The 24,456-nt window shown below is 48.6% G+C and overlaps 1 protein-coding gene across 3 annotated transcripts in view; it reads right to left on the minus strand.

Moving 5' to 3' along the window:
• Nucleotides 1-24,456, minus strand: part of LOC103719683 (Transducin/WD40 repeat-like superfamily protein) — a 41,770-nt gene that overhangs the window by 13,131 nt on the left and 4,183 nt on the right. For all 3 annotated transcript variants that reach the window (XM_008809044.6, XM_008809042.6, XM_039119470.3), the window contains exons 6-9: nucleotides 2,842-3,018; nucleotides 2,587-2,650; nucleotides 2,374-2,481; nucleotides 1,777-1,930 (exon numbers count right to left, since the gene is read on the minus strand). In XM_008809044.6, the coding sequence (XP_008807266.2) occupies nucleotides 1,777-1,930; nucleotides 2,374-2,481; nucleotides 2,587-2,650; nucleotides 2,842-3,018 (503 nt within the window). The remainder of the gene's footprint in view (nucleotides 1-1,776; nucleotides 1,931-2,373; nucleotides 2,482-2,586; nucleotides 2,651-2,841; nucleotides 3,019-24,456) is intronic.

Genomic DNA, 24,456 nt, shown 5'->3' on the forward strand with positions numbered 1-24,456 from the left:
ATTTCCCATCTTTAATCTTAATTTATTATTATTTAGTTTTAATATTTATCTAATATATTTTTTCTATTTAATGCCATTTAGTGATTTCTATTTTTATTCTTATGCATTTTTCCATTAACATGCATTGCACAATGCTCATTTCCTAGCATACAGTATTTAGCAAACGTTTAAGTAACAACTGATATAATATTACAATCTGTGCTACTCAATATTTTAATCATTCTTAATAAAATAATGTTTTTACTTAAATTATTTATTTTTATTTTATAACAGAATCATCGACAAATAACTCATATCAAAAAAATTACTAGTTGCTATTTTTTTAACCATCAAATTGCTAATTACTTCATTAGCAAAAATATTATCCATTCCCATTCTCATGGGGATGACCATCCATTACATTTACAACTGAAAGCACTATTTCTTCAACGGTGATTCCAAAGGAAATGTAATTTCGTTCTTTATTGCCATACTACATATTAAAACAGGGCCAGAGTCGAAAGTCCCAATCCATTCTAGCACACATTTGAGGGAACCAAACAAAGTGTAAATGTATAGTTTAAGACTAACCTAAACAAATCTGAGCCAACCAGGGAGAAACTCAGGCTCAACTTGAGAAAGAGGCTTGCCATAGTCTTAGGATCATTTCATGCACCCAAATTTGAGCTTAAGCTTGGTCCCCAGCAAGAAAAGATTTGAGACAAGCTAAGGTAGCTGGACTGCACCAGTAAAATGGCTAACCAGCACATCTATTGGTACCTTAACCTTTTAATGTGCATGCATCAATCCACCAATCACTGGGCACTTAGCATGATGAGTACATGGAGGTTGCTAGTACAGTAGACATTTTCTGCAACACAATCAAACACAGAAATTCGCTTTGAGGATCTAAAATAACTGTGCTTGATGTTTTCACAGTGATAGGAGGGGTGGTAGGATTTGAAGTTCTCACACTATATACTGGTATACACAAGACACCAAAGGTGCACCTTTACCAATCATGGTAGACATACGTGGCAGACATTATAGATTCCATACTGATTTCCAAACTTCTATATTATCTCTTTTAAATTTGATTTTAAATTTTTATCTTGTTTCACACTCTCTTTTCATATACTTTTTATGCAATACTCCATTATATATACTGTTACCATCAAAAGACCAATTGAATACCACAGAAGTATCTATAAGTGTGTCCACAAAGTTAAAGAGTGCTTGTATGCTTCGGGTTTTGTTGGCCCATTATTTGATTGATTATGCCTTCATAGCCTGTGCAGTGTTTGTAATCCGATATTCTATGTATCAAGCTTGTGCTTCACCTACACTAGCTGCTTTGCCCATGTGGGATGAAACAGTGGTAGGTTGTAAGTCCAGTTTCAAGACCATTTGGACTCGGAAAAAGGTAAATGCCCTGAAATAAGTATGCTATGATGAAAAAATATGGTCCATGTAAAATTGCACGGTAAAAGAGGATCTGAGAATATGAAAATCCTACCTAAAAATATTGAGATAGTGCTTTTTAATAATGGATATTAACAAAAAGCAGCACATTGTTTTGTTTTATTACGGTAACGGCAAGCAGTTTCATGACTGAATAATGGGGGTAAGACCCAAGGAAACTGTTGTATGGCTGTGAAAATGGTCAAATACAAAATAACAATAGCAGACAGTCACAAAAGTACGGCTGTACAAAACTGAAAAAGCAAAATATGAGCTAGTACAAAAAAATGAACAGCACAATAGAGAAGTATTCATCTTTTAGCACAATTAGCATACCTGTTCTCATGTCAAAGGAAGCAAGGTCCCCAGAACCAGTCCCTATATAGATGGTATAACCATCTAGATCTTCAGTGACAGCCTTAATTGGGGATTCTCGAAAACTGACAGATATGACAGGTCTTCTTTGGGCTGAGATATCATAAAGGCGAACCTGTAACAAAGTACATTATTACCACACAGCAAGTCCAACCAGTTTCCAAAAGAGAATAAAAAGAAGATGAAGCTAACAGTGGAAAGTAGTTTTCCCAAGTTGTGGACAACTGAAAGGAAACAACAATGCGTTGTAAATATGCAAATCCAAATACACCAATAGCAAAAAATTTTGGCAAAATCAATCTCTATAAACACAAGAACCCTTTCAATGATTGAATATTGTTCAAATAGCTAGTATGCAAGTACAGTCTTTAGATTAGAAGCAGCATTAGCTGATGTTATCGTAACAGCGAATCACAAGGGCACCTGATAATCTTGTGACCACGATGTTCTAATAATTTTGGCAACGGAACTTCATAATATGCCTACTTAGCTTCAAATCTTAGAGAACATTCTTGTGTCTTGTAATCTTAACCTTGTGAGAAGATCATGGAGTGATACCTGATGACTGGCCGTGCCAGCTACAATTTTACGATGATCTTCTTTGCTTAAAAATGTTGCAGCAGTAAACCAGGTCGGAGTAAATATACCAAGGCTGTTAGCTGGAGGCTTCAGAGGGGTCAAGAGCAAAAAGAAAGAACCCAATTAATATCGAAGAAAACGTACTAAAACATAATGTGCTAAGATGCAGTATGGAAGCATGAGAAGACTCACAGATTTTGCAGTCCAGATCTTACTACAGTTGGTAAGATCCCACAAATTTACTTCGATGCCCTTCCTGTGTTAGAAAAAAAGTGAAACACCCTCTAATGATCTCATCACTGAAGTCACAAGAATCTGAATCGTATATCAACCTTTAATTAAAGAGGTTAACATTTAAAAAGAGGTCTACTTAAACTTATATACTATAACCCTGATAAGTAGCGCCAGAAAAACCCCTGTTTTAATTGAGGCCTTTGAAAAACTTACCCACCAAATAAAGCATAGTTCTCAGTGTTGTCAACTGAAGAGCATGTCACTTTGCCAGAAGTGCATATATTCCATGAGCTGGGAGAGTCTGTATGCAAGTCTGCTGGTGCATCTCTCAATGCAACATACGACAAGCATGCTTTTCCTTTTTCTGTACATGTAAGGAATGCAGCTAACCTGAAAGACAAGTGATAAAGTATGATATTCATCTGAATGCAAATTCAGAACATTGTTCAGAAAATGATTATACACATCACAAATGGATATGAGTTTTTCAAGCAAATGGGATCATAAATTGCTAAGAAATAGGTCCAGACATTTTTCATCTTTCATAAATATTAACACCTATACTTAGTTTTCATGCTACTCTGTACATCAGCCTCAATTATGCTCCTATTTTAAAAGTCAAAGCTTTCATGTCCACCAACATGAAAACTTTTCGTACAACTTCCATGCGTAGAACCACGGGAAATTAAAGTTGTGGAAATCATTGCAGTTACATGATTGGATCCCAATATTGACAGGCAATGGTTACAGATAAGACGTAATGGTCCTATGTTCCCATTATTAATAACGTAATCAAGAAGCATGACATTCAACTGTACCATCAAACTTTTAGGAAAGGAATATGCTAGATATAAAGACTGCATCATGAAGGTCCTAAACCCAAGATGAGTTCATGCAAAGTAACATATTATGGTTGTTTTAGATTTTCATCATAAGTTGTAATTTGTTGTTAAGTTTTCTAGGCCACTTACCATGTTTCATTACAATTAAGAGAAACTTGAAACCTTATCACAGCTGTAACGTGCCAAATTTCTAAGCACTTTACGGCCCTATTTCTTGGATTGTTTCTCCATAACTTATAAACATCAACTGAAATGGGATTTTCGAATATATGTTTGGATAAAACGTGAAAAATGGATTTATGTGATTTTTATTTTCAACAAATATATGGATTTTGAATGATACGTGAGGACCCAGATTTTTGTCAAGCCAGGTTCTCAAGAACCTAAAGATCCATGGGCCTGATACAACTGATCTATGAACTCAAAGTGACTTAAGCCCACAACAATGGATTGTCAGAACCTTTTTTCCCTTCTCACATATGTTCTAGCAGCAAAAGCTCCTTTCATCCTTTTGCACTGACCTCTAAAAGATTGCCACTAAAGATCAATAATTCCATATAGTATCACTTGCATGAATAAGACAGCATCAATGTATCTCTCACTTGTATTTTATGAATCTCAAGTCTAGTCATATTCAGAAAAGGAGTCAAGTCTTATGCAATATGAAGGCTTAAAGCATGCTGGCAAGAATCGAGGTTTCTAACGTTCTAGCTCTGAAGATCAAATTATGGGCCCTTCACTACTAATGCCCATCCATCACTCATCATAACTACAAATGACATTTTCATATCATTTCTCCCCTAATAAATTACAATTTGAAACCAATCTGACAAAAACATATGAACTTTCATGATTTTTTTATTATTTCTTGATCAAACTCATTTATTGTATCAAATTACTTGCCCAGAGAATCTTTCAGGATTTTTTGATCATTCTTCCTTAATCAAATGCATTTATTGTATCGAGTTCCATGCACAGATATAGGATTGGAAACAAGGTTGCTGTTTCCAATAAGTTAACCGTCACATTTTTTTAACTACTGCATTGTCGAGAAGAAATTTTTAATCCTGAAATTGGAAACAGTTTTAGTTACAAATTGTTGTTGTTAACTTTGTTCTTTCTCTGTCTTTTTTTTTTTTGGCTCATATCAGCACTTTTTGGTCTTTCATTCCCATTTTGGAAATGTAATGTTTTGTACAGTTATCCTATTTCTCATTATAAGTTAATTATGTGAACACCTTGCAAGCTCTTTCTCATTTCTTATTTAGATAATGAGATCTCCTTAGCTTCAGGTTTCCAGGACTTATGTTAAACCGTGATTGTATCTAATTCAAAAAATGCCACAGCTTCCATCTAACATTGGCAAGATTGAGGGTAAAGCCCTTTGTAGATACTAAATACTTTGGAAGGGGTCCTTCTGTTCTTTCCAACTGGTTCATACTCGTCTTGCTCACGTTTAGTTATGCATGTTCACGGTGTTGCATCTGGCATTACATCTCAGATCATTACCCAAGTCTAGAATGTTCATGCCTGAAAAGAATTATTTAAATTAACCTACATCAATGTTTGAACGCATGAACCAGTGAACTGCAATGGCACTGAATGCAAAATCCAAATGAGTAGCTGGAGCAATTGTTTTAAAATCATGATAATGATAAGTGAGCGTCTAGGATCAAGTATTTCATCATGAATTGAGTGTCTAGATGTATCTGTCTAAAGTTTTCTGATCAAACTAATTTGCCATCTGTATTATCGAAATGAATCCTCAGGTATGCGTGTGCAAGAAAACAACTATGTACTTGTGCTGCCAAAAAAACCTGTGTTAACTGTCAAACTAGATTGTTAAGTGAAAGGCACCGTCGTTCTCAATATATTTCCATCCTCTATATTTTCTATTCAATGACACCGGCCATCAACTTCTAGGACTGGCTTAGAACGGAAATTGAAATTTTTGTTAGGTTGTGGAGCCTGATCCATTCCCTTTTTTTTCTAGACCCCTATGTGCACTATGGTGGTGGAGGATCAAGGGACAAGCCGGAAAGAGTTCGAGAAGATTTAGAGTTGAATCAGCAAAGAAAAAAATCTTCAGCAAGGTCCGGAGTCGACTCTAGCAGACTTGGAGTCGACTCTGGCACGCAGGTAGACTTGGCACAGCTTTTTGGAGTCAACTCCAGCAGACTTGGAGTCGACTCCCCAGTGTTGGAGTCGACTCGAGAACTCCAGGAGTCGACTCCCACAGGCAGACAGAGAGACATTTTCTGTGGACTGTTGCCGAGTCGACTCGCAGAATTGTGGGAGTCGACTCGAGCACGATTTTCACGCGAGGCTGAGTTATGAACCGGGTCCAAGCCAAGGTTTTTTGAGCCCTAATCAAAGTAAGAGATTGGGAGGTATATATAGACTTCTTGAGGGACACGAGAGGTATGTTGCAACCTAGAGAAACCCTAGAACTCATCAACGAGAGGTTCCAAAAGTAGATCCTTTGTGTGCATCAGGAAGACGACGTGTTGCTCGTCTTGAGAGAGATTGTTTGCTGTGAGAAAGAGAGTTTGTTCTCTTCTCTTGAATCTCTGTAACTTCCTTTGATCATATAGTGAAATATTGATTTGTGCGGCTGTGGACGTAGGAGCAAGAGACTCCGAACCACATAAACTTGAGTGTCTTGTGCGTTTGCTATTGTTTTTATCGTGTTTCTTTTTCTCCTACTATCCTTTATATTCCGCAATCGTAGGGTTGATCCCTAACAATTGGTATCAGAGCAATCTGGTTCGAAGGAAAAAGTGGGAGCAATGGCGGCTGAAGAAGGCAAGGTCAAGATTGACAGATTTGACGGCAAAGACTTTGGTTTCTGGAAGATGCAGATCGAAGATTATCTGTATCAGAAGAAACTTCATCTACCTTTTGAAGCTATGAAACCAACAGATATGTCACAGGCCGACTGGAATTTAATGGATCGTCAAGCTTTGGGAGTTGTTCGCTTGACGTTCGCTCGAAACGTTGCATTCAACGTTTTGGAAGAGAAGACAACAGCAGGTTTGCTGAAAGCACTGTCGAATATGTACGAGGAACCCTCGGCCTCCAATAAGGTGTACCTGATGCGCCGTTTATTCAATCTGAAGATGAGTGAAGGTTCCTCAGTTACGGATCACATCAATGAGTTCAATCTGATTAGGAGCCAGTTGAGTTCGGTGGAAATCAGTTTTGAGGATGAAGTTCGTGCTCTAATTCTCCTATCCTTCTAGCCAGAAAGTTGGGGTGCAACGGTGACAGCTGTAAGCAGTTCCTGCGGCTCAAACAAACTGAAGTTTGAGGAGGTCCGAAATCTGATACTCAGTGAAGATATCAGAAGGAGGGAGTCTGGTGTGAAATCTGTTTCGATTCTAAACACATCTGAAGGTAGAGGAAGAACTGTGCAATGCAGTGAAAACCGTGGCAGATCGAAGTCTAAGAGGAGGAGCAAGTCTAGATCGAAAGGTGATGGCTGCTGGCATTGTGGCAAGATGGGCCACACGAGGAAGAATTGTTGGCTCAGAAAGAAGAATCCAAGCAAGGGGCAGAACGAGGAGTCCGTGAATGCAACCACAGATGAAGCCAACGATGCTTTGATTCTCGGCGTGGACAGTCCTATGGAATCGTGGATACTAGACTCTAGAGCTTCGTTTCATTCTACCTCACGGAAGGAGTGTATGCTAAATTACATTGCAGGAGACTTCGGAAAGGTTTATCTCGCTGATGATGAGCCTTTAGATATTGTGGGAAAAGGTGAAGTTCATATCAGGATGCTGAATCAGTCAGTGTGGAAACTGAAGAATGTGAGGCATGTCCCAGGCTTGAAGAGAAACTTGATTTCTGTTGGGCAGCTTGACAGCGAAGGGTATGTTACTACCTTCGTAGGTGGTTCATGAAAAATTACCAAAGCAGCTATGGTGATAGCACGTGGGAACAAGTTGGGAACACTCTACATGACCAATGACACCAAGGATACGGTGGCATTAGCAGAGGCAGGTGCAGATAGTTCTCTTTGGCATCGCAGACTCGGACATATGAGTGAGAAAGGTATGAAGATAATGGTGAAGAAGAACAAGCTAGCAGATCTGAAAACTGTTGATGTAGGTCTCTGTGAAGACTGCATATTTGGAAAGCAGAAAAGAGTCAGTTTCTCAAAGGGTGGAAGAACACCGAAGACAGAAAAGCTAGAGCTTGTACACACAGATGTGTGGGGGCCTTCACCGGTTGCATCTCTTGGAGGCTCACACTATTATGTCACGTTCATCGACGACTCTACCAGAAAGGTTTGGATTTATTTCATGAAGCACAAATCAGAGGTATTTGTCACCTTTAAGAAGTGAAAAAGTCTAGTGGAGAATGAATCTGGTGCAAAGATAAAACGATTAAGGTCTGACAATGGCGGTGAGTATGACAGCAGCGAGTTCAAGAAATTCTGCGCAGTGAATGGAATCCGAATGGAGAAGACAATACCGAGCACACCGCAGCAAAATGGGGTGGCTGAGCGAATGAATAGAACCCTGAATGAGAGAGCCAATAGTATGAGGATCCATGCTGGTTTGCCCAAGATGTTTTGGGCTGAGGCAGTCAACACCGCAGTGTATCTGATAAACAGAGGCCCGTCGGTTCCCCTAGATTGCAAATTGCCTGAAGAAGAGTGGATTGAAAAATTAGTAAATTTGTCACACTTGAGGGTCTTTGGGTGTGTCTCCTTTGTGCACATCAATGCAGAGAAAAGGGACAAGCTAGATGCAAAGTCCAAAAAGTGTTTCTTCATTGGATACGGTACAGATGATTTTGGTTACTGTTGCTGGAAATTGGACCCGGGGGCTACCGCGAAGCCGGGGAAGGAGGAGCTTCGCTGCAGGGACGGTGGTCAGCGGCGCGCCGACTGGTGACGTCCTCCTGGAGGGGTGTAAGTCCTGCAAAAAGCCGGTGGCCGGGCTCCCCGGCGCCGGCCCTCCGATGCTTAAGTTAGAGGGGGCAGATATGTGGAGAGAGCAAGGAAGAGAGTATATGGAGAAGACAGCAGGAATATTTGGATAAGATGAAGAAGATGAAGAGGGTGATATCCTCTATTGTGTCTGTGCCGTTTGCTTCTTTTCACCCGGTCCAGGAGGGTTCTGTCCGGGCCCCTTCCTTTTCCCCCCAGGTTTTCTTTTATAGAAAGATTTTTGTTACCTGGGAGGTGACAGGAGGTTTGTCCTCTTTTGTAATAATTGGGCACGATTTGGCCCATTAATGGCGTAGTGGAGAACGGGACCGAATCGGACCGGAATCAGGGAGTTGTCACGGTCGATCGGACCTGTTGGAGTGGTTGAACCGCCGGCTGTGGTGGGCCTGGGGTCCGTGGATGGTAAGTGCATTTATTACCGAATGAACCGGCGGTCAGGGAGAGCCATACGCGATGGTTCAGTGATCCGGAGATCGTCTTGGGCCGTGCTCATTAAATGACTGGGGGCATCGGAGACTTGAGGGAGTCTCATGCATTAATGGCAGGTCGTGCCGAATACCTGCAGAGATCTTATGCCTTGATGGCTTGGAGATAGTGGCAGGCTATAGTAGAGTCGCGTGTATAGCCGCCGGACCTTTCGAGAAAGCTTGGCGGGGAGGAGTATTAGTTAAGGCATCGGCTCGGCAAGGGTGCCGAGCCGAGCTGGTCGCCCAGAGGGGCGCCCTGTGGCGGGGTTGCTTCGAGTACTCCTGGTCGGCGCCCTTTGGGCGAACACCTTCTAGCCGAGCGCCTCTATTTGGCGCTGTCTCTAGTCAGCGCTTTCTAGTTGAGCGCTTCTCTGGTCGGCGTCCGCTGGTCGGCTCTTCCTATCCGAGCATCTCTACTTGGTTATTTTGATTGGGCGCCTCTTGGCGCTCTCTCTGGTCGGCGCCCTTTAGTCGAGCGTCTTCCTGGTCGGCATTCTTTGGCCGAGCGCCTTTCCGGTCGGCGTTCTCTAGTCGAGCGCCTCCGTGGCGGTATGACTTGGGGTTTTTCCCCCAACACTACCCCCCGACTTCCGAGTTCCAGTTGGCTACCAGCTGGAGCGTGGGAAGTAGCTTTAGTTGGGGCATTACGGATTCCGAAAATTTTAATTTGTTGCGCGTTTTGAATTATCGAGCGCTTTGAGGTGCCTTTAATAGGCGGCGTCTCTCTTTTCCCGAAGAGTCTCATTATTGGGACACTTTTTGCGAAGCGTCCTCTCGTCGTGGGCTCATGATGGGGCCGCACGATCCGATGGGGCGCTTCGGCGTCCGAAGCGCTAGCCCTAATTAAATGCGTCGTTCTGTCTTTTGGACCGACACGCGTCGCCATCTAAACAGGATACAGCATTTTTCTCGCTGATCTGGGCCGTTGGAGAGGTCTATTTAAACTCTCCCCTGGCCCCTTGTCCTCTTTCTATTGCCTTCTGCTTCCAGCTTTCCTTCCAGTCTTCCTCAGACCGAAGTTCCTTCTCTCCGGCATTTCCCTCAGGTCCCTCTTCTTTTTGATTTCTTTTTCTCGCTTGCAATGGGTTCTCTCCCTAGCGAAGTTGAGTCCACCATGAGCGTCCTGGAGGTCGAGATGACCGAAGAGTGATTCTTCCCTCTTCACGGGTTCCGTTTGGAGCCCGCCAGGCGGAGGGACCGGATAACCGATCCTCCGGTAGGCCGGATCGGAGTGCATCTGGAATCGCTCTGGGCCGGCCTCCGATTTCCTCTTCACGGCTTCGTGAATGAGTTGCTAACGGTGTGCCAGTTGGTTCCGGCGCAACTCACTCCGAACGCCTGGAGGACGGTGGTCGGTTTTCTATCCCTGTGTTTACTGCAGGGGATTCCGACTTCTGTCAACGTCTTCCGGCGACTTTTTATTTTTAAGTCGAATCCGGGAGACAGGGAGTGGCTTTACATCGCCCTTCGGGCGGGTCGGCCACTCTTTCATGGTGCCCCCTCATCCATTCATGGCTGGAAGGAGAAATTCTTCTTCCTTGGTTCTGCACAGTCCTGGGGGTTTGACCCACGGTGGGGACCGGCTCAGCTCAAGTCCATCAACAAACCCCCCAGACTTTCTCCACGTGAGCAGGGGATCCTCGACGCCATCCGCAGCTTCGGGGACGGCATCTTACTGAACGGCCTCATATGTGAGGACGCTTTGGTAAACGTGGGCTTGAGCTCGGCGCGTCCCCATGGTAAGAGTAATTTCAAGGTGTATTTATTTCCTTACTGTTCTAATGTTCTAATCCTTTTTGCCTTTGCAGATATCGCAAAGATGGTGACGAAAAGCGAAGTCCTCTACGCCCGCTTCCAAAAGAGGGCAGCCGAGCTCTCGGGCGAGCCCACCGAGCCGAGGAAGAAGCAGAAGGTCTCGGCGACCCCGGCGCCTCCGGCGGCAGCAGTGGCTGAGGCGGGTCCTTCTCGCCCCGCTCACTCCGAGGCGGGTCCTTCTCGCCCCGCGCGCCCCGAAGCTGGTCGGAGGGAGGGCGCGGATTCCGGGGGCTCGGGCTCCAGAGGAGCCTCGATGGCGCCCCCATGCCCGGCGCCCTTGACGCAGAATCCTGGTCGGCAGGACGCTTCAGTTGCCGACCAGGGGAGGAGTTCTGCGGGTTCCGTGCTTGCACGCCCCGCCATAGTTGTGCGGCGGTCAGATCGGCCGCTTGTGCGACCCCAGCCCCCTAGCTCCGAGCCGGGGAGCAGTCAGGGAGCCTCGGGGTCGGCTCCGCCTAGGCCAGCCGATGCTGGCCTCCCGGGCCCATCGGGCTCGGTGGAACGGGTGCCCCTTGCACCCACCTGGTCGGTGTTCGAGGGTGATTCAGCCCTCGAAAACCCTCGGGTAGCGCTTGAGATATTCCGGGTCGCGCTGCTCCCAGCCGACCGGGCCATGATGCAGTCCATGAGCTATAATGCTTTCATGGACTTTACCCGCTGCAACGCCGTCCGGGTAAGTAAAATTCTCCACCTGTGTAATCTGTATAGATTTTCTACTAGTGGCGCCTTATGTTTTTCTTTTCGTCTCTTTTACAGCATTTGCACGAGACGGAGATGCTGATGCACCTAGTACAAGAATACCGGGAGAAGGCCCGGAGGTGCCAGCGCGGGTATGACGAGGCCCAGACGAGGTACACGGCCGCCGAGGTGAAGTACCAGGCCTCCGAAGCGAAGTACCAGGCCTCTGAGGCCGAACGACAGGTGCTCCAAGAAAAGGTCGGAGCATCCGAGGGAAGGATTCGAGCCCTTACCGCCGAGCTCGATGAGGAAAAGGGTGCGCATGCGTTGGCGAGGTCCGAGCTGCGCGCTACTGAGGCTCGATTGGCCGAAGTCGAGCAGGCGCTGGCCTCCCGCGAGCAGGAGGTGGGGAATGCCCGCCTCCGACATTCGGAGCTCGAGCGGGAAATAAAAACCCTCGAGAAGAAGGCCACCTACCACGAGGCTCGGGAGCTCGAGGCTCGGGAGCAAGCTCAGAGCGCGGTGGCGCTCTTTCGCGAGTCGGAGGAGTTCCGCGACCTCCTGGAAGAGGAGGGCGTGAATGGGCTGATCCAGGGCTTCCGGGATTTCCGCAATCAATTGCGGCGGCTCCTCCCGGATTTTGATGTGAACTTGCTCCAACCGGGAGCAGGGGTCGAAAGGCCGGATGCGGAGGCGGATGCTCCGGAGGCCGAGGCGACCGAAGCCGCCCTCGAGGCTACTCCCATCGCTGCCGAGGCCGAGGAGGTCCTGACTGCTGAGCCCGCCGCTCCCGACACTGCCGAAGCCGAAGTGGTCGGGCTCGGGCCTTAGAGTGTAATTTTGTTTTGTCTTGTAAAGTCGGGATGGCCTCCCGTACTTGTAAGGGCCGAACCCGAAATTTGTACTTAGCCTACGGGCCTTTTTGAAATGAATACATATTTTTGGAAACTATTCTGTTATAGTCCCAAGTTTTCCTGCTCGGATCCATTTTAGGCTCCAAGGAGATGGGCTCTATGGCCTCTAATTTCGCCCGCCACAGGGTTTGGGTTTAGGTTCGGCTTGCCGAGCTCCATTACTCGGCCCTTCGACCAGCGGTAAAGCAACGCTTGTGCTCAAAGGATTTGGGCTCGGAGAGTCCTTCCGAGCCTAGCCCAGATTTCGACCAAGCTCTAAAGCGGTCACTGGGACTTAAACTTTGGGTGAAGTTAGTGAACTTCGATCCTCGCGTGGCCGGGGCGGACCAGATTCGTTTCCATCGAATGGGTCGAATGCTCGTCAGCTCGTGACGGGAATTCACCGGACTTAGTATAATAATGTGCTGGTGTCATGAGCACTCCTTCGCCGAGGCGATTGAAGACGCTCCTCTGCTCGGTGTCCGTTCTTTGAGGACATCGGTAGAGAAAAATCCAAGAACAGAATAGATAATGTAGAAATATTAAATAAATGGGTACCTTGTACCGTGTGCGTCCTTGCGCCTAGGCGACTGAAGACGCTTCTCTGCTCGGACTCCGTTCTTTGGGGACGTCGGCAGAGAAATCCAAAAATAGAATAGACAATATAGACATTAATGTAGAAATATTAAGCAAATGGGTACCTTGTACCGTGTGCGTCCTGGCGCCGAGGCGACTGAAGATGCTTCTCTGCTCGGACTCCGTTCTTTGGGGACGTCGGCAGAGAAATCCAAAAATAGAATAGACAACATAGACATTAATGTAGAAACATTAAGCAAATGGGTACCTTGTACCGTGTGCGTCCTGGCGCCGAGGCGACTGAAGACGCTTCTCTGCTCGGACTCCGTTCTTTGGGGACGTCGGCAGAGAAATCCAAAAATAGAATAGACAATATAGACATTAATGTAGAAACATTAAGCAAATGGGTACCTTGTACCGTGTGCGTCCTGGCGCCGAGGCGACTGAAGACGCTTCTCTGCTCGGACTCCGTTCTTTGGGGACGTCGGCAGAGAAATCCAAAAATAGAATAGACAATATAGACATTAATGTAGAAACATTAAGCAAATGGGTACCTTGTACCGTGTGCGTCCTGGCGCCGAGGCGACTGAAGACGCTTCTCTGCTCGGACTCCGTTCTTTGGGGATGTCGGCAGAGAAATCCAAGAATAGAATAATGTAAAGACGTTAAATAAACGGGTACCTGGTACCGTATGCGTCCTTGCGCCGAGGCGACTAAAGACGCTCCTCTGCTCGGGGTCCGTTCTTCGAGGACATAGGCAGAGAAATCCGGCGATGGAGAACGAGCCGAGCTCGTCGGCTGGAGCCGGCGGACAGCGAGCCGTGCTCGTCTTGGTCAATGAAGACCGCATCCCAACGCATCGGGGCATCCCAATAAACCGGGGCATCTCGACGTCTCGAGGCATCCCGGCCGAGGTCGGGGTAGGAGCACGAGCCGAGCTCGTCCGGTCAGAGAGGACCGCTACTCAATAGTCGATGGAGCACGAGCCGAGCTCGTCCGGTCAGAGAGGACCGCTACTCAATAATCGATGGAGCACGAGCCGAGCTCGTCCGGTCAGAGAGGACCGCTACTCATAGCCGATGGAGCACGAGCCGAGCTCGTCCGGTCAGAGAGGACCGCTACTCATAGCCGATGGAGCACGAGTCGAGCTCGTCCGGTCAGAGAGGACCGCTACTCATAGCCGATGGAGCACGAGCCGAGCTCGTCCGGTCAGAGAGGACCGCTACTCATAGTCGATGGAGCACGAGCCGAGCTCGTCCGGTCAGAGAGGACCGCTACTCATAGTCGATGGAGCACGAGCCGGGCTCGTCCGGTCAGACAGGACCGCTACTCATAGTCGATGGAGCACGAGCCGAGCTCGTCCGGTCAGAGAGGACCGCTACTCATAGCCGATGGAGCACGAGCCGAGCTCGTCCGGTCAGAGAGGACCGCTACTCATATCTCGACGTCTCGAGCTTCCCGGTAACCGGGGCATCCCGACGTCTCGGGGCATCCCGATAAACCGGGGCATCTCGACGTCTCGAGGCATCCCGGCCGAGGTCGGGGTAGGAGCACGAGCCGAGCTCGGTTGATGGAGAGCGCACCACGAACTCACGGACATCTTCAGGGAGTCCACGCAGGTACTCCATCATCCCGAGGCATCGGGGCATCCCAACCGTGGTTAGGGAAGAAGAATAAACCTGATGCCACGAGATAATCAGAAAAATTGGTGAGCTCGGAATAAGTTGGCAAACCATCAGTTTATTGTGAAATGAAATTCATAGAATGAAATTCAATGGTTGAATAATGGGGAACCCCTTAGGGTTCTACTGGTGGTACACGCGGAGATTTTCAGAGCTCCAGCTCCGCGGAATGGGAGTCCCATCTAGAGACTCCAATTGATAAGTTCCGGGTCGGTGAATGCGCGTGCTCGGTATGGTCCTTCCCAATTCGGGGCCAGCTTTCCTTGCTCAGTTGGTCGGGAGGCTTCAGCTCTTCTGAGGACAAGGTCCCCTAGTCTGAAAGATTTGACTTTGACCCTGGCGTTGTAGTACTGAGCTGTCTTTTGCTGGTACCTCGCCATACGCACTCGGGCGACCTCCCTTGTTTCCTCGATCAGGTCGAGGTTGCCTCTGAGCTGCGAAGAGTTGGAGCTGGCATCGTGGTGCTCGACTCTTGGAGAGGGGAGCCCAATCTCTAGTGGAATGACGGCCTCCGTCCCATATGTTAGGTTGAAGGGAGTCTCGCCGGTGGGGACGCGGAACGTAGTCCGGTAAGCCCACAGGACATTGTATAGGTCTTCGACCCATTGTTCTTTGGATTTGTCGAGCCTGGCTTTGAGACCCTGCAAGATAGTACGATTTGTTACCTCGATTTCTCCGTTCGTCTGAGGGTGCGCGACCGAGGTGAAGCGATGGTCAATGCCAAGCTCGGAGCAGAACTCCCTGAAGTGGATGTTGTCGAACTGGCGACCGTTGTCAGAGATAAGGATGCGGGGAAGCCCAAATCTGCAGATAATGGACTTCCAGACGAAATCCCGCATCTTCTGCTCGGTGATCCGGGCGAGGGGCTCAGCTTCCACCCACTTTGTGAAATAGTCGATGGAGACGACCAGGAACTTCCTTTGCCCGGTGGCCAGTGGAAATGGCCCGAGGATGTCAATTCCCCACTGGGCAAAAGGCCAAGGGGAGCTGATAGAAGTCAAAGGAGCCGAGGGCCGGCGCTGAACATTGGCGTTCCTTTGGCACCGGTCACATCTTTGGACGAAATCCATAGCATCCTTCTGGAGTGTCGGCCAATAATATCCTTGGCGCAGAATTTTATGGGCCAATGCTTGCCCTCCCAGATGGTTTCCACAAATCCCTTCGTGGACTTCGCGCAGGGCATAATTAGCTTCCGTTGGGCGAAGGCATCTGAGGAGGGGAGAGGTGAAGGATCTCCGATAGAGCTTTCCCTCGTATAGTATGTACCGGGTGGCGAGGCGCTTGATTCGGCAAGCCTCTCGTTCATCAGCGGGGAGGGTTTCGTCTTGCAGATAGCTGATGAATTCATCCATCCAGCTTGGCTCGAGCTCGGTGCAGAGGGTCTGCTCGGGCTCGTCTGTGCTGGGCTTTTGGAGATATTCCAGTACTGCCTCTTTGGGAAGCTCGCTCATGCGAGAGGACGCCAGCTTTGATAGCTGGTCGGCCCTAAGATTCTCCGACCTGGCAATATGTTGAATGTGGAAAGAGTCCAGGGTCGAGGCGAGATCCCGTACCTTCTGGAGATACTTCTGCATGGTCGGGTCTCTGGCTTCGAAGTCGCCCACAATTTGGTTGACGACGAGCTGAGAATCACTGAAGGCCCTCAAGTCCTTCACTCCTAGCTCTTTGGCTAGCTTAAGCCCGGCGACGAGTGCTTCATACTCCGCCATGTTATTGGAAGCAGGAAACTCGAGGCGCAGGGCCTGCTCGGCGACCACCCCCTCCGGGCTGGTGAGAATAAATCCTGCTCCGCTACCCCCCGAGTTTGAAGAGCCATCGACATGTAGAGTCCATGTCAAACTCGGGGTCTGCTCCAGCGGTGGCTCAGGTTCAGGCTCGACCTCATCCGGTATGGTGCACTCGACTATAAAGTCTGCGAGTGCTTGTCTTTGATCGCCGGTCTGGGCCGGTACTCGATGTCGAATTCCCCGAGCTCAATGGCCCATTTAGTGATCCGACCCGCACGATCTGATCTCTGCAGGATCTGCTTGACCGGCTGGTCAGTCAGCACAGCCACTGTATGAGCTTGGAAGTAGGGTCGGAGCCTCCGAGCCGAGATGACCAAAGCATAGGCGGTCTTCTCAAGCTTGGAGTATCGGGTCTCAGCGTCCCTTAAGACCCGGCTGGTGTAATACACTGGTTTCTGAAGTTTTCCCTCCTCTCGGACCAGGACCGAGCTTACTGCTACAGGGGAGACAGCTAGATATAAGTAGAGGAGCTCACCCTGTTGAGGCTTCGTGAGCAGGGGAGGGGAAGCCAGCAGGTGCTTGAGCTCTTCAAAAGATTGCTGGCACTCGTCCGTCCAAAAAAAGTTCTGCTTCTTGAGGGCTGCAAAGAATGGAAGGCAGCGCTCGGCCGAGCGGGAGATAAATCTCCCGAGGGCTGCCACTCGGCCCGTGAGCCGCTGTACCTTCTTGACCGTCCTGGGAGGCGTCATCCCTTAGAGGGCTCGGATCTTCTCTGGATTGGCCTCAATTCCTCGTTGTGTAATGATGAAGCCGAGGAATTTGCCGGAGGTGACCCCGAATGCACATTTAGCTGGGTTGAGCTTCATCTGGTACTTTCGGAGTGTGGAGAATGCTTCATTGAAGTCGGCTATGTGGTCTTGCGCCGCCTTGCTTTTCACCAGCATGTCATCCACGTAGACCTCCATGTTTCGGCCTATTTGGTCTTTGAAGATCCGGCTGACCAGCCTTTGATAAGTTGCCCCGGCATTTTTTAGACCGAACGGCATCACTTTGTAGCAGTAGGTTCCCCCGTCGGTGATGAAGGCTGTCTTTTCCTCATCTTCTGGCGCCATGCGGATCTGGTTGTATCCGGAAAAGGCGTCCATGAATGCCATCAGCTCGTGACCCGAGGTGGAGTCCACGAGCTGGTCGATGCTGGGAAGTGGAAAGCTGTCCTTCGGGCAGGCTTTATTCAGGTCGGTGTAGTCCACGCACATATGCCACTTCCCGCTAGCTTTCTTGATGAGGACCACATTGGCGAGCCATTCCGGGTAGGATATCTCCCGGATGAAGCCGGCTTCAAGGAGCTTGCCGACCTCCTCGGCTGCTGCTCGTTGTCGTTCAGGGGCGGCGCCTCGTTTATTTTATCGCACGGGCTTGCAGGTCGGCTTCACCTGAAGCCGGTGGACCATGACCTCCGGATCTATCCCCGGCATGTCTGCAGGCGACCATGCGAAGACATCCATATTGTCCCGTAGGAAGTTGACGAAACAACTCCTCTCGTGTTCGCCAAGGCCAGAGCCGACCTGCACGGTTAGCTCGGGAAAGTTCTCTCGTAAGGGAACTTGAATTAACAACTCACCAGGCTCTACCCGTTCTTTCTGGGGGTTGACCCGCGCCTCCATAATTTCAGTCGAAGGCTGGTCAGTCGTTGGGGCAGGCACCTCGGCTGGTCGTCTTGCCTCGTGGGTCGCTAGGTAGCATCGCCTTGCCACTATTTGGTCCCCTCGAACTTCACCGACTCCCTGGCTGGTAGGGAATCGCATCAGCAGGTGGTGAGTTGAGACCACTGCTCGGAGGGCGTTGAGTCCTGGTCTTCCGAGGATGGCATTGTAAACCGAGGGCAGGCGTATTACAAGGAAGCTCATACACACGGTACTTTCATGAGGGGCGAGCCCGGCTGTGACCAGAAGGTCGATCTCGCCCTCTACTGGGACTGAATCCCCAGTAAATCCAACTAACGGAGCATTCATCCTCCGCAGCTGTTCTTTTGTCATCCCCATTTTACAATAAGCACCAAAATACAAAACATTCGCCGAGCTTCCATTATCAACCAGGATGCGTTTTACATCAAATTTATTTATGATCATGGAGATGACCACGGCATCATCATGGGGAGTTTCGACTCCCTCTAGATCATCATCTGAGAAGGAGATGGCTTCAGAGGTGCGCGGGCGCTTTGAGGAGGCTTCTTCCCCTGAGGCTTCCCCAGCCGAGGTCCCGCCTCGGATAGTGTTGATGACGCCGGCGATGGGCCTGTTGGCATTTGAACCTTCAGGCTGTGCTGCTCCTTCGGCTGGCTTCTTCCCTTCACGCCGGCCTTGCACAAACCGATCGAGCACCCCTCGGCGAATGAGTGCTTCGATCTCATTTCGGAGCTGATAACAATCCTCGGTATCATGGCCGTGATCCCGGTGGAAATGGCAATACTTCCGGACATCACGCCGGATTCTGGTGTCTAGCTTCGGAGGTGGGAGCCGGATGCAATCCCGACTCTCAATCTCCATGAGGATTTCAGCCCGAGGAGTATTAAGGGGAGTATACTTTTCATACCTCCCTTCAGGTGCACGGGCCTGCAGTGGGAACCTCGGGCGGAGTGGTGACCTCTGCTGCGGCGGTCCTCTCAACCGGGGTGGACTCTTCGGGCGGGGCGGATTCTTAGCTCGTCGCGGAGACGGGCTTCTGGGCTGGCCGCGCTCCTCGCGACGTCTCTTCTTGGGGTTTTGCTCGGTCCTGCCCCGCCTAACCGCCACGGCCTCTTCTGCCTTGGCATACTTCCGCGCCCGAGCGAACATTTCAGTGAGGTCCGCAGGGACATTCTTCTCGATCGAGAAGAGGAATCTGTAGGACCGGGCTCCAGTTTTTAGTGCGGACATCGCGATGGACTGGTCAAGCTCCCGGACCTCCCATGTTGCGGCGGTGAACCGGTCCAAGTACTCCTTGAAGGATTCTCCCTCTGTTTGTTTGATATCAAGGAGGGAGTCGGATGTCCGCCGCTGGGGCTGGCTGGCGGCAAAGTTGCCAGCAAATTGTCTGCCGAGCTGCTCAAAGGAAGAGACAGTACTCGGCTTCAGCCCGGTGAACCAAAGCCGGGCTGGTCCTCGGAGTGTCGCCGGGAAAGCTTTGCACATCATGGCCTCCGAGGCTCCTTGTAGGGCCATTAAGACCCGATAACTCTCCAGGTGGTCAAGGGGATCGGCCTTGCCGTTGTAGGGCTCCACCTGGGGCATCTTGAACCGTAGCGGAACCGGTTCATCTTCAATCTCCGGGGAGAAGGGCGACTTCGTAGTAAACTCAAAGTCGCCATCGCGCCCCGATTTCCTGCCATGGAGTGCCTGGATTTGGCGCTCCAGCTTCTCGACCTTCCTGTCAAGTTCATCGTTCTGGAGGATTGCTGCAGCGGTTCGCTCGGGTGCAGATTGCCCTGGAACCGACTCAGCTTCTGAAGGTTGTGGCCAGCCTCCATGGCCTCTGACGGGGTGCTCTCTCCAGAGGGAGGCCTGGACTTGAGAGTCCTGACCTCGAAGGGGAAGTCCGCTTGCAGGAGGCACCGGTTGGACTGGAGCCGGAGGAGGCGGTGCCGTTGGGATGCCCCTGGGTTGCAAGCTTTGGACAGCGGTAGCCAAGGCTTGCACTTGTTGCACCAGGGCATCAAACTGCTCCGGCCGAACTTGAGGGGTTGACTCGGTCGGAGGTGGTGAGTTCCGGACGGAATGCCCAGGACTGGGTGGAGGACGTCGAGAGGCGTTGGAAGCCCCTTTGCTTCTTAGCTTCATGGCAGCGAACTCGGACCCTTCCTCTAGCGCCAACTGTTGCTGGAAATTGGACCCGGGGGCTACCGCGAAGCCGGGGAAGGAGGAGCTTCGCTACAGGGACGGTGGTCGGCGGCGCGCCGACTGGTGACGTCCTCCTGGAGGGGTGTAAGTCCTGCAAAAAGCCGGTGGCCGGGCTCCCCGGCGCCGGCCCTCCGATGCTTAAGTCAGAGGGGGCAGATATGTGGAGAGAGCAAGGAAGAGAGTATATGGAGAAGACAGCAGGAATATTTGGATAAGATGAAGAAGATGAAGAGGATGATATCCTCTATTGTGTCTGTGCTGTTTGCTTCTTTTCACCCGGTCCAGGAGGGTTCTGTCCGGGCCCCTTCCTTCCCCCCCAGGTTTCCTTTTATAGAAGAATTTTTGTTACCTGAGAGGTGACAGGAGGTTTGTCCTCTTTTGTAATAATTGGGCACGATTTGGCCCATTAATGGCGTAGTGGAGAACGGGACCGAATCGGACCGGAATCAGGGAGTTGTCACGGTCGATCGGACCTGTTGGAGTGGTTGAACCACCGGCTGTGGTGGGCCTGGGGTCCGTGGATGGTAAGTGCATTTATTACCGAATGAACCGGCGGTCAGGGAGAGCCATACGCTCTGATGGTTCAGTGATCCGGAGATCGTCTTGGGCCATGCTCATTAAATGACTGGGGGCATCGGAGACTTGAGGGAGTCTCATGCATTAATGGCAGGTCATGCCGAATACCTGCAGAGATCTTATGTCTTGATGGCTTGGAGATAGTGGCAGGCTATAGTAGAGTCGCGTGTATAGCCGCCGGACCTTTCGAGAAAGCTTGGCGGGGAGGAGTATTAGTTAAGGCATCGGCTCGGCAAGGGTGCCGAGCCGAGCTGGTCGCCCAGAGGGGCGCCCTGTGGCGGGGTTGCTTCGAGTACTCCTGGTCGGCGCCCTTTGGGCGAACACCTTCTAGCCGAGCGCCTCTATTTGGCGCTGTCTCTAGTCAGCGCTTTCTAGTTGAGCGCTTCTCTGGTCGGCGTCCGCTGGTCGGCTCTTCCTATCCGAGCATCTCTACTTGGTTATTTTGATTGGGCGCCTCTTGGCGCTCTCTCTGGTCGGCGCCCTTTAGTCGAGCGTCTTCCTGGTCGGCATTCTTTGGCCGAGCGCCTTTCCGGTCGGCGTTCTCTAGTCGAGCGCCTCCGTGGCGGTATGACTTGGGGTTTTTCCCCCAACAGTTACAAGTTCTGGGATGGGCAGAACAAGAAGGTCATCAGAAGCAAGGATGTGATATTCAATGAGCGAGTTCTCTATAAGGACAAGAATACTTCAGATCTTGAGAATGTAGGGGAGCAAAGCAAGGAAAAACAACAAGTTGAGTTGCAAGAGATTACAGAAGAAGACGTTGCCAAAAGAGCTCAGAGAAATCCTGAAAATTCAGAAACTGTTGCGGCACAACCTCAACCAAGTATACCGCAGCTGAGAAAATATACAAGAATCTCGAGACAACCGGATAGATATTCATCCTCTTTACATTATCTGCTATTGACAGATGGAGGTGAACCCGAGTGTTATGAAGAAGCCATGGAAAGTGAAGATTCGGTGAAGTGGGAGTTAGCCATAAAGGACGAGATGAAGTCCTTGGATAGAAATCAAACTTGAAAACTCAGTTCACTACCAGAAGGCAAGAAGGCTTTACAGAACAAGTGGGTCTATAAAGTTAAAGAGGAACATGATGGCAGCAAAAGATACAAAGCAAGGTTGGTTGTGAAAGGCTTCCAACAGAAGGAAGGTATCGACTACACTGAGATTTTCTCTCCGGTAGTCAAATATTCAACAATTAGAGTGATTCTGAGTATTGTGGCAGCAGAAAATCTATATTTAGAGCAGTTGGATGTTACGACTGCATTTCTCCATGGAGAGATTGATGAAGACATCTACATGCAGCAACCTGTCGGCTTTGCAATCCCTAGCAAGGAGAACCTTGTATGTAAGCTAAAGAGAAGTTTGTATGGTTTAAAACAGGCCCCGAGGTTTTGGTACAAAAAGTTCGATGCATTCATGATCAACAATGGTTTTGCAAGATGTCAAGAAGATCATTGCTGTTATCTTAAGGTACTTGGTGGTAGTTTTATCATCTTACTCTTGTATGTTGACGACATGTTGATAGCCGGACCGAACCTACAAGAGATTGAAAGATGAAAGAAAGAACTATCAAGGGAGTTTGCAATGAAAGACATAGGTGCAGCAAAACAGATGCTTGGGCTGAGGATTGAAAGGGATAGGGTGGCTGGAACACTGAAGCTTTCTCAAGCTAACTACATTGATAAGGTGTTGAATAGATTCAATATGACAGAAGCAGATCCTGTGAAGACACCTTTGGCGAGCCACTTCAAACTTTCAAAAGAGCAATCACCCAAGGATGATGAGGAGCTGAAGAAGATGTCAAGGGTACCATATGCTTCAGCCGTAGGCAGCTTGATGTATGCTATGATATGCACGAGACCCGACATTGCACATGCAGTGGGAGCTGTGAGCAGATACATGGCCAATCCGGGTAGACAACATTGGGAGGCTATCAAGTGGATCCTAAGATATTTGAAAGGTACCAGAAATGTAGGTTTGTGTTATAGAAAAGGCAGTCAAACACTACAAGGTTTTGTGGATGCAGACCTAGGAGGTGATACTGACACTAGAAGAAGCACCGCAGGGTATGTTTATACCGTAGGCGGGACAGCAGTGAGCTGGTTCTCACAACTGCAAAAGATCGTTGCTCTTTCGACAACTGAGGCAGAATATGTTGCCATTACAGAAGCCAGCAAGGAGATGATTTGGCTGCAGAACCTTCTGAAAGAGCTGGGCAGAGAACAGAACTGTAGTGTACTATTCTGCGACAGTCAGAGTGCTATTCACTTAGCTAAGAACCCAATGTTTCATGCGAGAACGAAGCACATACAGCTGATATGTTGACTAAGACAGTCACTATAGAGAAATTGAGGTGATGCATGGCCTCAATTGGCCTCCAAAGATAGTTAGTTGAATGGAGGTGCCGCACAGAGAATACAGATCAAGATATGGAAGTTTGTTTATTTTTAAGATAGATGCACGATTGAATGTATCAGTCTCCAAGTGGGAGAGTTGTTGGGTTGTGGAGCCTGATCCATTTCCTTTTTTTTCTAGACCCCTATGTGCACTATGGTGGTGGAGGATCAAGGGACAAGCCGGAAAGAGTTCGAGAAGATTTAGAGTTGAATCAACAAAGAAAAAAATCTTCAACAAGGTCCGGAGTCGACTCTAGCAGACTTGGAGTCGACTCTGGCACGCAGGTAGACTTGGCACAGCTTTTTGGAGTCAACTCCAGCAGACTTGGAGTCGACTCCCCAGTGTTGGAGTCGACTCGAGAACTCCAGGAGTCGACTCCCACAGGCAGACAGAGAGGCATTTTCTGTGGACTGTTGCCGAGTCGACTCGCAGAATTGTGGGAGTCGACTCGAGCACGATTTTCACGCGAGGCTGAGTTATGAACCGGGTCCAAGCCAAGGTCTTTTGAGCCCTAATCAAAGTAAGAGATTGGGAGGTATATATAGACTTCTTGAGGGACACGAGAGGTATGTTGCAACCTAGAGAAACCCTAGAACTTATCAACGAGAGGTTCCAAAAGTAGATCCTTTGTGTGCATCAGGAAGACGACGTGTTGCTCGTCTTGAGAGAGATTGTTTGCTGTGAGAAAGAGAGTTTGTTCTCTTCTCTTGAATCTCTGTAACTTCCTTTATCATATAGTGAAATATTGATCTGTGCGGCTGTGGACGTAGGAGCAAAAGACTCCGAACCACATAAACTTGAGTATCTTGTGCGTTTGCTATTGTTTTTGTCGTGTTCCTTTTTCTCCTACTATCCTTTATATTCCGCAATCGTAGGGTTGATCCCTAACAATTTTGCCAGGCATGCTTCACCAAAGACCTAAAAGATGAACTGAAGCTAAATACCATGCAATGCAAAGTTGCAAACAATTGTAAAGTATATGAAATAAAAGTGATCCTTGTTTCTACAGGTTAAATTGATTCAACAGGATTACACGGCCAACAAGGTGACCAATATGAACCAACTTGACAAATTATGATGTTGACCATTTAAAGGTGATCGACTGATTGACTTGTTTAACAATGTTACTCGAGTTGTCAGCTTAATACAACAATCATTGTCACAGTTTAGGTCTAAGCAGAATATGATGAACTAGATCGTATGCCCACAGAAGTGAACAGATGCATAAAACAGTACATTTGAGAAATTTTGTTTTCACGGCCTATGTTTAATTAACAAACCAAGAAGAATACAACTGCCAAAGAATTCAACAAAAGACAGTACAAATCATGATTTCATAA

Source organism: Phoenix dactylifera, chromosome 18, assembly GCF_051530095.1.
Source record: "Phoenix dactylifera cultivar Ajwa chromosome 18, Ajwa_hap1_PhDact_Kaust_v1.1, whole genome shotgun sequence".
NCBI lineage: Eukaryota > Viridiplantae > Streptophyta > Magnoliopsida > Arecales > Arecaceae > Phoenix > Phoenix dactylifera.